Raw genomic sequence first — 14,090 nt, forward strand, 5'->3', positions numbered from 1 at the left:
GGTTGAGGAAAAACCTCATGGAGAGAAGAACAATCTGGGAAATCAAAACAGTAGCATTTTTCATGCTGTTTTGCCCTGGGCTGCAGAAACCAGCCAAGAAGCAGGACTGCAAGGCACCTCACCAGTGCAAACACGGGGGCCAAGGCTGTCATCAGCTGTTTGAGCTGGTGGACCCAGCGCAGAGGGTCTCATATATGTGAGACTCGCTGCTGTTTCTGGGCACTGCTTCACCAAGTCGTTTAAAAGCATGTCAGAGTGTACCTGTGATCACAGAGGGTGCCTTGCCAAAGCTGGATGCCTCCACACTTTGAACTAATTGCAGGACTAGAGCTGAACTCATTAAAATGGAAGCTCACAACAGAAAATTAGAAACTTCTTTCAGAAATCAGGGCCCGCCTGATCTTGATTTAGCTAGGTGTAAATATTTGCGCAGTTCTTTGAATGGGCATTTGCTTCAGGATTAAATAGTCATAGTTAACAAGCCATGTAAGTCATTTTATTTTAATATTAAGCCACACTATGCAGGGTGGTAACTCCAGTGAGTGGTAACAGCAAGTTTTAAGGAAAAGTGTTGTAGCGCTATTACAGAGAAGCAGAAAACAGTGTGTTTTCCTAAGTTTTATGAAAACAGGGCCCTAATGAATGCTCAGAGAAGGCCAACTGAACTGTGATTTTCCTGCATTGAGTTGTTTTAATTTATTATTGACATGGATCTATTTTAACATGCTGATGCTAAGGGGGTATAAAGGAAGGAATACTAAAAATAATGATAACCTGGGTGAGCCAGCCTATAAAAGAGGTGTGCAAGGGGTTGAGCATGTGTGTGTGCACACGCATGCATACACGGTTATGTGAGTAGGTCTGTATTTTAAATATTCATGAGAGTTGATCCAAAATACCGTGAGGGGAAGAGATCTGTGTACACAGTAAGCTGTAGTCAGGATTATTACCTTTGGATTTTGGGAGCCAAAAAAGTAAAACAAACATGCATCAGTCTAGTTTGGGTGGTAGCCTGAAACAAGGTGTATTATATGGGTGCCCTACCAGAAAAACCAAGGCGAGCCCAGAGAACAGCATTGCTTTGTGAACACAACACATGGAGGGAACATGAAGGGATAGGTTGTACGGGAGCACTGAGATGCCATTGATTAATTAAGAACTAATCTTTTTCCTTTTAAAAAGAGCACACACAGACTCTCCTTTGCAAGTAGGATATTTGGGGGATTAATTTACCTTTCCTTGAATTAACATTCGTCTGTATAATTCTGGAGACAGGGACAAAACAAGGTATCAACCTTCACAGGCCATATTTCGGTGCAGTTCCAGCCCACTTTAAGATTCCCTTACCCAGTCTAGCAGATCCAAGCAATAAAGCCCTAGTGCCTGTGGCTCTTCTGCATGGAACTGGGGGGCCTACCAGCATGGCAATGAGCAATTTCCTTAGTCATTTCTTGATTAGTTTTCGGCCACTCCCTCAGCAGTGGAGCCAAATCAGAACCTAGGTCCAAGGCTGTACTGAGCCACACCTGAGTACCGTCTGCCTGCCTCATCACTCTGAGCTGGGAAGAAACACAGTCCTGAATCTAGATTAGGAACAGCTACCTTCCTGTATTTAGCTATTTAAGGAATTTCGAACATACTTGAAGTCTGTACATGTAAATATTAGAAAAAGAAAGGAAAATGAATGCATTCTTTAGGAAAACAGCAAGTCTACAGTAATTTGTAGACAGATCTAATACACCTGACCCTCCTTCCAGAAGAATGTCAATGGTCCTTTTAGAAACGGGATTGTGCCCTGAATAACCTCTGATAGTCTCGGGCCAAATGTAACCATAACAATCTTTTGAAGCTTGTTAGGCAAACAGACCTTCTCTTCACTTTTTGCATTATTTCATTCTGAAAATGAAACAAAAAAGAGTTCATCTACTGACTTGGTCATTCCTCTTCCCACTCTGCAAAACTTTGCTTAACCCAACTTCTCTTTCAGGATCCAGGAACCATGAATGCTTCATTGCCTACATTTGGTTGCCCCTGCCATCCATTGGTCTCAGCACTATGAAACTGGCTATGATTTATACCAGAGAGCAAACATCTTCCGTAAACAAAATAAGGATACTGAGCACATAAAGACCAGAAACTGAAAAATCAATCTGGTGTTCAGTTTAGCGGGCAGAAAATGTGTAAGTCCTCAAAAAGAACAGCTCTGTTTAGGTGAAGAATCAACCAATTCAGATGGAAAATCAGAGGGAAATGGAAGGGACACACACATAAAGCTGCACCGTTTGGAGCTGCAGCTGACTCCAACCAGGTTCCTTGCAGCCAGTTTCCAGAGCCATCAGCTTCCTACTAGTTCAATCCACAAGCCATAGTGTATAACCCATGACAGTTCTGGTGAGACCTTCCAAACAAGAAACAAGCTGCCCTCTTGGAAAGCTTCAGTCCAAAGGGAAAATCAGTAGACAGATTTTGGAGTCCCTACTCAGGCAAATTTCCCACCAGAGCCACAGCAGCCATAGCCAATGACTCTTTCACCATCCACCAGCAATGGACAAACTTCCTGTTTCTCACTGTAATTTCCTTTCCTTTCCCTTCTTCTGCCTCTTGAGTCACCCTAGGGTGATTTTGTCCACATCAAGCTGGTACTTCAGCTTCATACAAGTTAATTGTGTATGCTTGCAAGGTCAGTGCAAAGAGCTGGATCCCGGTGCAAGCTCTACTCACCTTCCACGACCACTGTCGCAGGTTTCGAATAGGCTGTGCCGAGGCTGTTTTTGGCTACACACCGATACTGCCCCGCATCTTCTCTCTGAACATTGTGGATCCTTAAATTCCCCGAGTCCAGAACAGCAATGCGAGCATTCTCCTGGCAGAGGAAGAAGGGACCGAGGTGAGGGCTTTACGTACATCCTGTCCACAAACAGCACCAAATGTCCACTTGCAAAGGTTGGGCTTGTGTGCATAAAAATGATTTGTGCTGCCCTGCAACTGAAGAATTTGGGGACAGTTCTTCCCGCTCAGCACTGTTACAATATACTGGCCCGTGCTTATTTTTGCAGACCAGTAAATTACAGCTTTCATAGGGCCCTCAATCTTAGCCAAGCTGCTCCCTAGATCTTATTTATGAAAATACTCACAAATGTATTTTGCAGCATTTGGCCATGCTTAGTAGTAATAAAAGTAATGTAAAATATAGACGCTGAAAATATTTTGTTTATAGACAGAATTATGGTGAATGCTGGCATTTATGAGATGAGCCAAGTATTTTCCAAATGCTTTCTTCCCAGCAAGTAGAATTTGGAAAAGCTGCAAGTTATGATAATATTTTATCACAGTACCTTTAGCAAATAGCCAGCAATACTGAAATTTCATTCTCTATTCACCTTTACAACGGTTTCTCCTTTGATCCATGAAACAGAAGGTTTTGGATTTCCCATTGTTGTGCATGGAAGAACAGCCTTTAACCCTTCTATGATTTCCACATTCAGAGGTGGCCGGGTTATTTTTGGTCCTAAAATTTGAAAAGGCAAAAATTAAACTTGAACTGAAGGTAAGAGATACAAGAATAGGTCAAATTCAGAAATGTCAACAAAATCTCTTATTGCTTTCTCTGTATATTGCTGTAGCTAAAGGACAGACAGGCCTTGGTAGGGCATGAGCTGCTTTGACAAGCAAAAGCTTTCTTAAGTGGAGCATTCAGAGTGTCAGTATATGGACTCAAAAGCACCTATCTTGCATGGGTCATTTGTTTTCAGGAGTGGAGTTTGACAGTCATTTGAATTAGGGTCTGGGCTGAAATCCAGATCCAGATAAAAGTATTTCCAATATTGAAGAATGTTTGCATTCCAGGTTTTGACATTTTTTCAGCATAAACAATGCCTTGTGTGAAAGCTCATATATGGGGTGAATTGGTTTTGAAATGGTTTTAATTTGACATTGTCTCTAGGTCACCAAGAAGGGCATGTAAACTCAATGTTGCTAACTGAAGAATTAATGACCATGCCAGTAAAAAGCAGAAAGGATCCTTACAGAGAGGAAAAAAAAAAAATAAAACTCCCTTTAAGTTAACGTGGGGCAAATTTAAATTTCTTTTACCCAAAGAGACTGTGTTTACAGTAAAAAAGATCTCCACCTCAGCATTTTGGGAGATCTGAGTTTTGCTTCTCTGGAGCACTACCATACCAGCAGAAAATCATATTTCAAAGAGCAATACCTGCCTGCAGGCGACTGGGGGCTGAGAGCCTCAGGACCGCCCAATCCAGAGCATCAGGCTCACAAGCACAAACAAGCCCTTTTATACAAACAGGTGTTTCAGCCCTCCTCTGTGGAGGGTTCATCATTTGTGTAAATGAACACAGTCACGTGAGTTCAGCTTGACCAGGCCCAAAGCGTGCATGGCCTTTGGCAAAAACCAGGCCCCTGCTCCCCAAAGGGGATGATGAGATTTACACAATGATGCTCCAGACCTTTCAAGACTTCACTTAAGAACATCTGAACAGTGTGTACTCGCTTTTACCATCCTTAGCCACAGATCTGATTGGTGACATCTGGTGTCTAAAATTCACAGGGGATTTAAGCAGTGTTGCAACAAAGGGCCAATCTATCAAGCTGTGCTGCTTTTACAAGTTTTGTTCAACAGGCGTTCAACAAAGAATTATTTTTTTTTTTAATCCCCTGCTACACAAACAGTTCTGGTGCCATTCAAAGTGCCACGGATGGCACGTCCCAAAGACATGGTGTGACATGCCATGTCTTTCCCCAGGGGCCTGCAGCTGGCCAGGCTCATGCACAGCCCTTCGTGGAAGGTGGGTCACCCTGAGCTCTGCTCGGGCTCTCAGCTGCACCCTCACACTGTGCCTTCCCCTGCTGCCAGCTGTCTCATCCTCATCTTTAGGTGAATTTATATTTTAAGGCACAAGAACTGCAATTTTTCCCCCAAACCAGAGGCCGAGCACCACAGTCAGATAATCCTGGCGAGGAGATATTGCTGTCAGCTCCGCTGCCTTCCCACTTACGCATCTTCACTTGCAGAGCCCCACAGCTCTGGGCGGCCACGCCGACCCCGTTGTCTGCCGTGCAGCAATACACCCCATCGTCGCTGTCCTCCACGCTGAGGATGGTCAGGAGCTGCCCGTTCCTCTGTATGCTGTACCGGGTGTCGAACAGCCTGCGGGGCACAGCATGGGTGGTTGGAGAGGGCACTGCACCTGTGTCCACAGACCGGTGGCACCACAAAGTTGTACCTCCCATTTACAGACAAATAAAAATAATTTGCAGACAAATACAGACAAATAAAAGCACTGAGAACATCAAGACGGGGCTTAATAATTGGTTTGGTCCTCGCTCGGCCATGCAGCTCCTGATGGACACCAGCATGGTGTCGATGCTGCCTCCAGCAGATGTCTGGGAAAGCAAGGAGGGCTCACTCTCTGGCACCCTATCTGGCACAAGTAACCTTAATCCAGGTGGGTCCTGTTTTAGGTACAATCACCCAGTGCAAGGAAGGACTGCCTGTGCAGGAAATGGCTGTGGCTGAAGCTTTTTAAAGAAACTTTCTTCAGAATTTTTGTTTTCCGTGAAAGGTATGATTTTCTGGCAATATTTTGATTGTTTGTGAAAAAGAAAAGACAGCAACCAAAACCCAAGCATTTTTATCTCCGTCTATTTTGTGTCTGGGAGCATTTTTGCTTATTTGTTTGAAACTATAGAAGTGTTGTTGTTATGGAGGAAAAAAAAAAAAAAAAAAAAAAGAGAGAGAGAGAGAAAGAAAGAAATGTACTGAAGAAAATAATCCATCTAAAGATTAGAAGATGTAAGGATAGCTATAATTTAATGACAGCAGGATTTAACCTGGGGACTTCTGAGAAGTCCAGAAAAGCCTTGAAGTCTGATCAGCAAAGGTACGGGATTTTGCAGAGAAATCTACAGATCAAAGACAAATTCTAAATGAGAATATGCTGTGTGTGCATGTGCATGTTAGGGAGAGAGAGAGAGAGAAGCACAGATGGTGAGAAAGCAGAGGACTGCTCTCTGATTTTCGTTGCAAAACTGGAAAAATACAGTAAAACCTTAGAGGAAGAAAATCTGCATAATATTTCATAAGTTCCTCCATGTTTGACTTTCACACCGTCACTGTTTTTTGGAAGGACTTTCATGCAATTCACTCCAACAAGTAGTAGCAAAATCACTAGAGGACTGTCTCCCAAGCTGTCACAAATAAAATACCTGAAGCCTAAGTATGTCCCCTTTCATCTTTCACTGCTGAAAAACATAAACACCAGCTACTGCATAGTCTGCGTGTGCCACTCGCCGTGTTACAGGCTGAGGTCAGCCCAGGACACACCAGGCTACTTGCACAAGTTTTGACACCAAAAGGAACATGTAAAGGAGCTTCCAGAAAAATAGTGCTGACAATAGCCTCTGTCCTGGCACTACTCCCGTTGAAGCCGAATGTTTACACACTGCATTGTTTTGAAGGTTAGCTGAGCTGTCTGTTCGGGGTGCTTGGACCTTGGCAACAGAAGAAAATGTCATAAGTAAAATAACTATCAGTTATTTATTGCTTGCTGTAGTTGGCCCCTTTGAAGTCTGACAGATACACACACATAAATATATTTATACTTTTTTCCAGAAAAAAAAAGAAAAAAGTCCACTGATCTGATCTTTTGCTATTGTGAAATACTTTCATCCACGTTTTTGGAAAATAACAAAGATAGATATTGCCTTGTCTTTGGCCCAAGCTTGTGTATTCACTAGCACCAACTATTAATGCCAGCACTGATTTGGGAAAGTGATGTAGTTGTTGCTATTCATGTTGCTTCAGAATGGTGTCTCAAATGTGGGAAAGCAATGAAGCAGCTGGGCTCTCCAGGAGAGCTTTTTGATTGGTATTTTGCTATTGAGCCGTTGTGTCTCAGAGAAAATGGGATGGATTTAGAAAGGTGTGTTGGGCTTCTGGAAGTGCAGACTGGGGCAAAAATTAACATTTTTTCATATGATCCTACAACAGAAGAGTGAAATTTTAAAGGTCATGGGGTTAAAAAGGCCTGTCATCTCCATGGTCCTGCATGAATGGCTTCCTCTGCCAGTTTGGATTTTCAGGCATGGTGTCATGAATGGAAAAGGAATTTGGAGGAATGTGACCTAATGTGGAAATAACATCTGTGGAAACTTGGACCTCCACCCTACATCAAAAGTGTTAGGAACAGGGCTTTGATGAGGTTCTGTTGCAGGCAATAAATCAGATTTCTGAAGGCAATACATGCAGAAATCTTTTTTTTTTTTTTTTTTTTTTTTCTTTTCCTATTCTAAAATGGGCTTCCTAGCAGCAAAACTTCTTCCTGCTGATGGCTTGTTTGGAGTCTCCTGAACTGTGCTGAAGGGTGCTCTTGGTCTGCAACCCCAACAGGGGGAACCATACTGAAGGTGACTATCTGCATTACATGGAGATCAGCCTTGGAGAACAGAACTGCGTTATGTAGAGATCATTCTGTAATTTTCCATTACAGAGACAGTCACTAACAGCAGTCAAGAAGAAGAAACTGATGTGAAGCCATCTGGCAATTCAAAAAAAATGAATTGGTTTCAGAGTTGGAAGACTGGGTGCAGTTTGCTTTGCTTGAGCCTGTCTTCAGCAACGGGGCTACAGCAATGGTAGTAACTTCCATAACATGTTTCCAAGGCTGCCTTTTTCAGAGGCACTTCAATGCCTGGACATTAACATCTGGCAGTTCACAACACAGAGATGCAGAAGCAAAGAATGGCATGATACAACCCCTCTTGTGCAGTTTCCAAGCGCACTGCAGACACTCAGGCAGCAAGTCTGGCAACGATGCTCCGTTTAAATATTATACGGCATCCTTTGTAAAGGAGCAAACTGAGGAACAGAGAGAGAATTGCACCATGAGCAGCTGAAGAACAAATTCCTTGCATTACTCACAGCAGAAACCGACTGTCTCCAACTCAAAGTGTGAAGCTGCAAAGGACAGATACTTCAAACATAACCAGAGCTGAGATTCAGAGAAAATTCAAGGCCACATAATACTGTTATCGACACAGATACACTGAAAACAAGCCCACGTGGCCAAGAAAATGGCTTTTCACATTCACTTTAAGAAAGCACATAGCACAGCAAGAGCTCAGGCTCCCTGCCCTGAGTACTGACAGCAGATTTCTCATTCTGTTATTGCCAACCACATGCCTGAGCAGTCCCCAGAGTGCTCTTATCACTCCTTAAGAAACACAGATTCACTAATAATTACAGACCTCTTCCCCCACCGCAGACCCACCTCCAAATGCCACCTTTGTCATGAAAAAAAAGCACCACATGTTTCGGAAGGAGACCCTGGAGCAGGCCAGGCGGCCCCCTACCTGATGGGAATGCTGTTGCGTGTCCATGTGATCTCTGGCTCTGGGTACGACTCCACCACGCACACGAACTTGGCGACGTCCTCCACCAGCGCGTCCACAGTTTCCAGGGGAGTGCTGATAAAGGGGGCTGCACAAAGGAGAAGAAAATATGAAAACCTCCCACTGACCCCAGAGGGAGGTGTCCAAGTCAGAGGTGTCCCTGCAGGTCACCAGATGGCTCCTTGCTTCATGCAGCCTTCACATGCTTGCTGTAACTGAGGTCCGCCTGCCTTTGCTACCTGCAGTCTGCTGTCATTGACCGCATGCTTTGCATTTTCCCCTCTGCTTTCCCCACAGGGTACAAGACACCCTGGTATACAAGATGGGAGTTTTTCCAAAACCAGACTCTTAAAGGCCCATCAGTTCTTCCAGATATATGGCATGACTACTGCACACCCTGTCTTTTTCTCACCTTTTCTAACCAAGTAGCACCAGGGTTAAAAGTGCAATAGCTGTGTCTGACACTTATTATCGCAGACCTGTCATCATGCATTATTTGAATGTATCTTTAGAAACATTTTCCATCACCCTGGTAAAAGTCTCCAAGCAGGACTGCAAAGGATCAAAGGGTATGCCTAGTGAATCACTCTCCCTGCTCATGGTATGCATTGCAGCCTTTGCATCCCAAGACACATGAATGACTTCTAATGTATGGCTGCAAGGGACATGCATCCAATATTTGTTGGGCTGAATTTCATTGACAGCTGTGCTGACATGAACTAGTTTCATATCATGTCCCTGAAACACCACCTTGCAAATGCTCAGCGGATGCAAGAATCTTCCTGTTCCTTTCTTCCTGTAGCAGTATCTGGCATACAGTCTGTTTTTTCACAGGAAAATCCTTCCGATACTGTATCTGCTGACTGTCCTCAGTAAAACAAGATTTAGGTACAGGAAAAAAAAAAATACCGAATTTAACCTTCCTCTTTAAAAAAATGGTTAAATAAAAGGAATTCCAGTATAAGTGAATGATAATAATAGAAAGCATTTACCTTAATTCTTTTTTAATTATCATGGGGGTAAAATTAGATTGTCATTGGTGTTCATTTGGAATGAAGCTAGGGCAAAAAATTATGGACTTCCAGTAATAGGTTTATGCAAAAGTCCTGACACTTTTGAACTGTCATCAGAACAAACATGTCTCAATAATCATTTCTAGATTATATGACTTCAGATTGCAAAGCAGGTAATTGCTGTACTTATACAGAAAGATCTTAAAGCTACAGTTAACGTAGCACTAATGATTATACTATCTAAATGTTAATTAAAACACATCTCTGTCAGATTCACTATTTGAGATCACTGTCTCAAATTGTAACAGGCTGCAATTTATTGGGTCATTTTAGGTCACACTAGATAGAAGTAGTATCTATATGTCATCCCGGATGAATCCCACTCTAGCAAAACCAAGTGGAAAATTTTCAGAAAGCCTAAATTTTCCTGTAACTGGCAGCTGTTTTAGGAGAATAACTTGCACCGATGGTTATCCTGTCTACTTCAAAGGAGATGTTGTTATTTCATGACAGACTTTATGAGGTTTTGGTGGAATTAAGCCTGACTGAAATGGAGTTTTATGATCTAATTTTATATTGTATGTTTTTATTGCTGTTGTCCACATGCCTTGATCTTAGGAATGATGCTTTTTTAACCCTGAGAAATGTAAATTCTTACATTAACTAAAATTCAAAGCAACCAGTTTTATAATTGCATTGTCACAATGAGAACGGCCACTTGAATAAAAAAGTTAGATTTGCACTGTTCACAACCCTTTATCACCTGTAGTAAAAAACAGAAAAGGAACATTGTTTTACACCTACCACCCTAAACTCTACGGCCTCGAAGAATGACCGTGATAACAACAGCAGTGTGCAATCTTCTCATTTCATCTTTTTCATTTCCTATCCTAAAATTAAAATGTGGGGCCAGCAGGGAAGGCGAAGGCAGTACTCCTTTCACTTTGTGCGATGGGAGTGGGACAGAAACCCAAAAGTTGTGTGGCGTGGTGTATCTTCAGGGCGTAGGGAGCGGTGGAGCGCACCGCCATTTTGTCAACCTGCAGCAAGGGAGCCCCAAAATGGCCGAGGTGCTGCCTCCTTACAAGAGGCGTCAGAAAAGCTCAGGTACTGGCGTCGCTCTCAGTCTTCTCAGGAGAGCAGTCAAAACTTACGACGCCTTTACGACCAGATTTTAACGCAGGGAAATAAAACCAAAACAGTACAATATATATTTATCGGTATATAGAAGTGGCCCCTGACCTTTCCGTGTGCGTGCGTTGGGGCTCTCTGACATTTTTAGGTAGCCATGTGGGATTAGATAACACCGAAAATCAATTAAGCTATACATCTGCAAAGCCGCTCTGGTGCCATTTTTCTGGATGTCAGCTGTAGTTACCCAAGATAGCAAAATGAACCAAAGGGCAGTCACGGGGCCTGTGGGAAAGCCAAATCCCACACCGCCCCCCACCCACCAGAAGCCACCAGGTTATTTGGTTTGGTGTCTGAATTCACACTTTTAAAACAAGAGACGCCGAGGCAACAAAGCCTCCCCTGCAGCGTCACAGGCTCCTCTGGCCTACAACCATGCTCAGGGGTGCTTCCAGCAGGGCCTCTGTGGGGTACCCCTGGGCTGCACTCGCACACACAGCCTCTCTCCAGGGACGTGGCAATGCAGCTGCCCGTGATGTTTTAGGAACAGATGCCTATCTCCTCACTGCACTGTGCCGCCAGGGTGGGAAGCAATCACCTCCCTCTTTGGTTTTCTTGTCCCTCCGGTCCCACGCTATCACCACTTGGAACAACGGCGGGGTACGCCAACGTATGTTACTGCCTTGGAAAGAAGCTGACATATTGATTTCAAAAGCTTTTATTAAAAGGAAATATTTTTTTTTCCCCATTTTTAGGCCAACCTGACTTCCAGCTTTGTTGTTTGTATTTATGTTTTCTCATCCGTACACCTGGATGAGAGCAGCAATGTGGGCCTACCTGGTGACTACCAATATCCTCCTTCAGGTAGGGTTTTTTTGCCTTTTTTTACTGAAGCTGCGCATTTTCTGGCATGCTGAGAATGTCTCCTGACAGTGTGCAATCAATCCCTTTGTCCACAGCATTACCAGACGGCAAATCCAGAAAAACAGTGTTCCCCTTTGTACCTCAGGGACTTTTCTGAGCGTATTATTTTTCAGTTCATGCATTGGCTAAAGGTATGTGTGTGCATGTCTGTGCAGGAGAGAAACTAGGTGTAGTAACACCCTGCTGCATGCAACAGACAAGCTGCTTATTTGTATTTATACGTACGCCCTATACAGACCTTAAAGCGTCATCTTCAAGCTGTGTACCCCACAGGCAGACATAGGCAGGCGGGACAGCACCAGCCCTGGTCTCAGCAGCACTGCATCCCGCCAGCAGTGTGAGCCCACACAGGACATGTCCATCCCACCCGCGCTGAACCCAAAGCTCTCCACTGCCCAATGCAATAGGTCTCGCTGCTATTCCTCAGCAATCAGTGAGAGACATGAATTTTTCTCCCTGCTATCCAAAAAGCATCAAAGTGACCACCAGACAGAGACAAAACCAGTACATTTTTGCCCATTTGGGGGAACACTACCCACCCCACCGTTGACAGAGATGCCTTCCCCTTTGCAAAACCTCCCTCAGCAGGAGCAGAGCAGGGTGTAAACCCTCCCAGCAAACCTTTCTGAAGTGTCTCGGCCAGGCTGAGGGCTGCCAGGGTGAGGACGTGCCCAAGGGGCACCACCAGCAGGTCTTTCATCCTTGGTCCGGAGAGTGTCTGGCGCTGTCAGGCCAGGTGAGTGGAGCTCCCCAGCTGCATTTCGGATGGCAGTGTGCGAGCTGTGCTCCCCCGCTAATGACGGAGCCGAGTCTGTGACTCTAAGTATAATCAGGAATTCTCTGTCCCGGCAGTGGTGATGGACGTGGCCAGCTGGTGCGTATCCACTTCGGGCAGCGTGGAAATGTGGGGCTCGTGAAACAAGAGAAAGCAAATCCCTTCTGAATTCCTTCTAAGCAAACAGTGAGGAGTACAATGGGCGAGCACATTTCCAGGGCCATACATGACCCCAGCGCTGTAAAACTAGCAGGCTTTTCATTCAGCACCAAGTAAACGCTGTGGCTGAAAAATTGCTTGCCACAGGGTCTTCCTTCGGCTTTGCCCCCTCTTTCTCACTTTTTCCTCCTCTCTCTCACACTGTCTTATTATAACCCTTTCATGATTTGCTGCAATATATACCACCTGTTGCCCTGCTGATGGCATTTCTTTTCTTAACAAATATCTTCACTGCAGCGGGAGCGGTTGGCATTGGGGAGCTGTAAGAGCCCTCCTTTGCCAAGGCAGTTGTCCCCATTTGGGAGCTGCTGCAGAGCACTGGGGAAGCAGATCCTTGTTCTGAAACAGACTAAAACAAGGGAATAGCCACAGAAGGAGTGGCATTTGTACCCTGAGAGGAAAGGAGTATTCCACTTCAACATCAGCAGCTTCCTAGGGGATTTGGGCACAGGCAGAGGCAATGCTGGAAGAAAATACACAAGTTGGCTACTGGTGTTGTTAATCCGTCAGAAATACCTTTGCATCCATCTCCGTTTTAAGTGAAAGACTGAGAGTCAGAGCTTATTTTCTAGGAGGGTTTAAAGGAGCATTAGTCTTGAGGAGATCTCCTCACTGACTCAGTCTTGCCTGTTCCTATCCCATATGCATCATATGGTCTTTTTAAAAAATGTCTTTTGTGGTCCATCTTTTTACTCTGTAAATATTTATATGAGCAGCATTTGCAATCAGTCTTATCCATGTAGAAAGGCTGATGTGGGGGCAACATCTGCATCAGGAGAAGAAAAAAAAGATGAATAATTAGCTAGGGAGAATCTAATTGATGATGATGCCCTGGGAACATGACTCCAGATACTTTTCATCATGTTATCAGCAGAGCGGATGTGAGCTTGGCTCTGCAAAGCACTAAAAGGCCTCATCTGAGGAAAGGGAATGTGCAGTCATATCACAGTAAAAGGTGCTCTGAGATCTGTGGAATTTCCTTTACTTGATGAACCCCTCTGTTTCAGCCACCTACTAGCAGTCATTTCTGCAAAGAGCATGCACAGCTCAGGGGTGTCCCCTGTGAGGAGCAAATGAGTAAGGCTGGCAAGAGCTAAAGGTGCGCGAATCCCAGCAGTTCGATATTACATGATAATGGCAACATTAACTCAAGGGCATGCAGTGGCTGATTAAGAACAAGGATCCCCAGACAAGTGCACCTCTGAGCTTGAATAAAAGCAGAACCATATGTTCATATGTTACAGGTCTTCCAGAAAATCTGGAGCTAGCAACAACAACAAAGCAAAACAACAAGACAACAATGAAACAACAACAATCCTACCCAGAAAACAGAGGAATCCTGACTTATGGCTGAACTTAAAAACATTTCTTTCACTTTCTTTAAGTTCAGTCACATCCAATTCATCTGCTCTGTAGAAATGCAAGTTTTTATTTATATTTTTTTTCTTACATGGCAAAGTTTTCTCCATGGAGGGAATTGACCAAGGACCTCTACATCACCGATTCCCACTGGGCTGTGTTGCAAGAACTTTGAAACTTCACCGTCCTGTACAAGTCCAAGAATTAGTCTTTGCCTTTTGCTGGCTAATTACAGCATTTAGAAATGACATTGGCAGCGGTGG

General features: G+C 44.1%; 1 protein-coding gene across 3 annotated transcripts in view; it reads right to left on the reverse strand.

Moving 5' to 3' along the window:
- MUSK (muscle associated receptor tyrosine kinase) overlaps positions 1-12,174 on the reverse strand; it is a 48,215-nt gene extending 36,041 nt beyond the window's left edge. For all 3 annotated transcript variants that reach the window (XM_032206141.1, XM_032206140.1, XM_032206139.1), the window contains exons 1-5: positions 12,096-12,174; positions 8,368-8,494; positions 5,013-5,164; positions 3,381-3,508; positions 2,722-2,863 (exon numbers count right to left, since the gene is read on the reverse strand). In XM_032206141.1, the coding sequence (XP_032062032.1) occupies positions 2,722-2,863; positions 3,381-3,508; positions 5,013-5,164; positions 8,368-8,494; positions 12,096-12,174 (628 nt within the window). The remainder of the gene's footprint in view (positions 1-2,721; positions 2,864-3,380; positions 3,509-5,012; positions 5,165-8,367; positions 8,495-12,095) is intronic.
- Between the last annotated feature and the right edge of the window lie 1,916 nt (positions 12,175-14,090).

This window comes from Aythya fuligula, chromosome Z (assembly GCF_009819795.1).
Source record: "Aythya fuligula isolate bAytFul2 chromosome Z, bAytFul2.pri, whole genome shotgun sequence".
Taxonomy (NCBI): Eukaryota; Metazoa; Chordata; class Aves; order Anseriformes; family Anatidae; genus Aythya; species Aythya fuligula.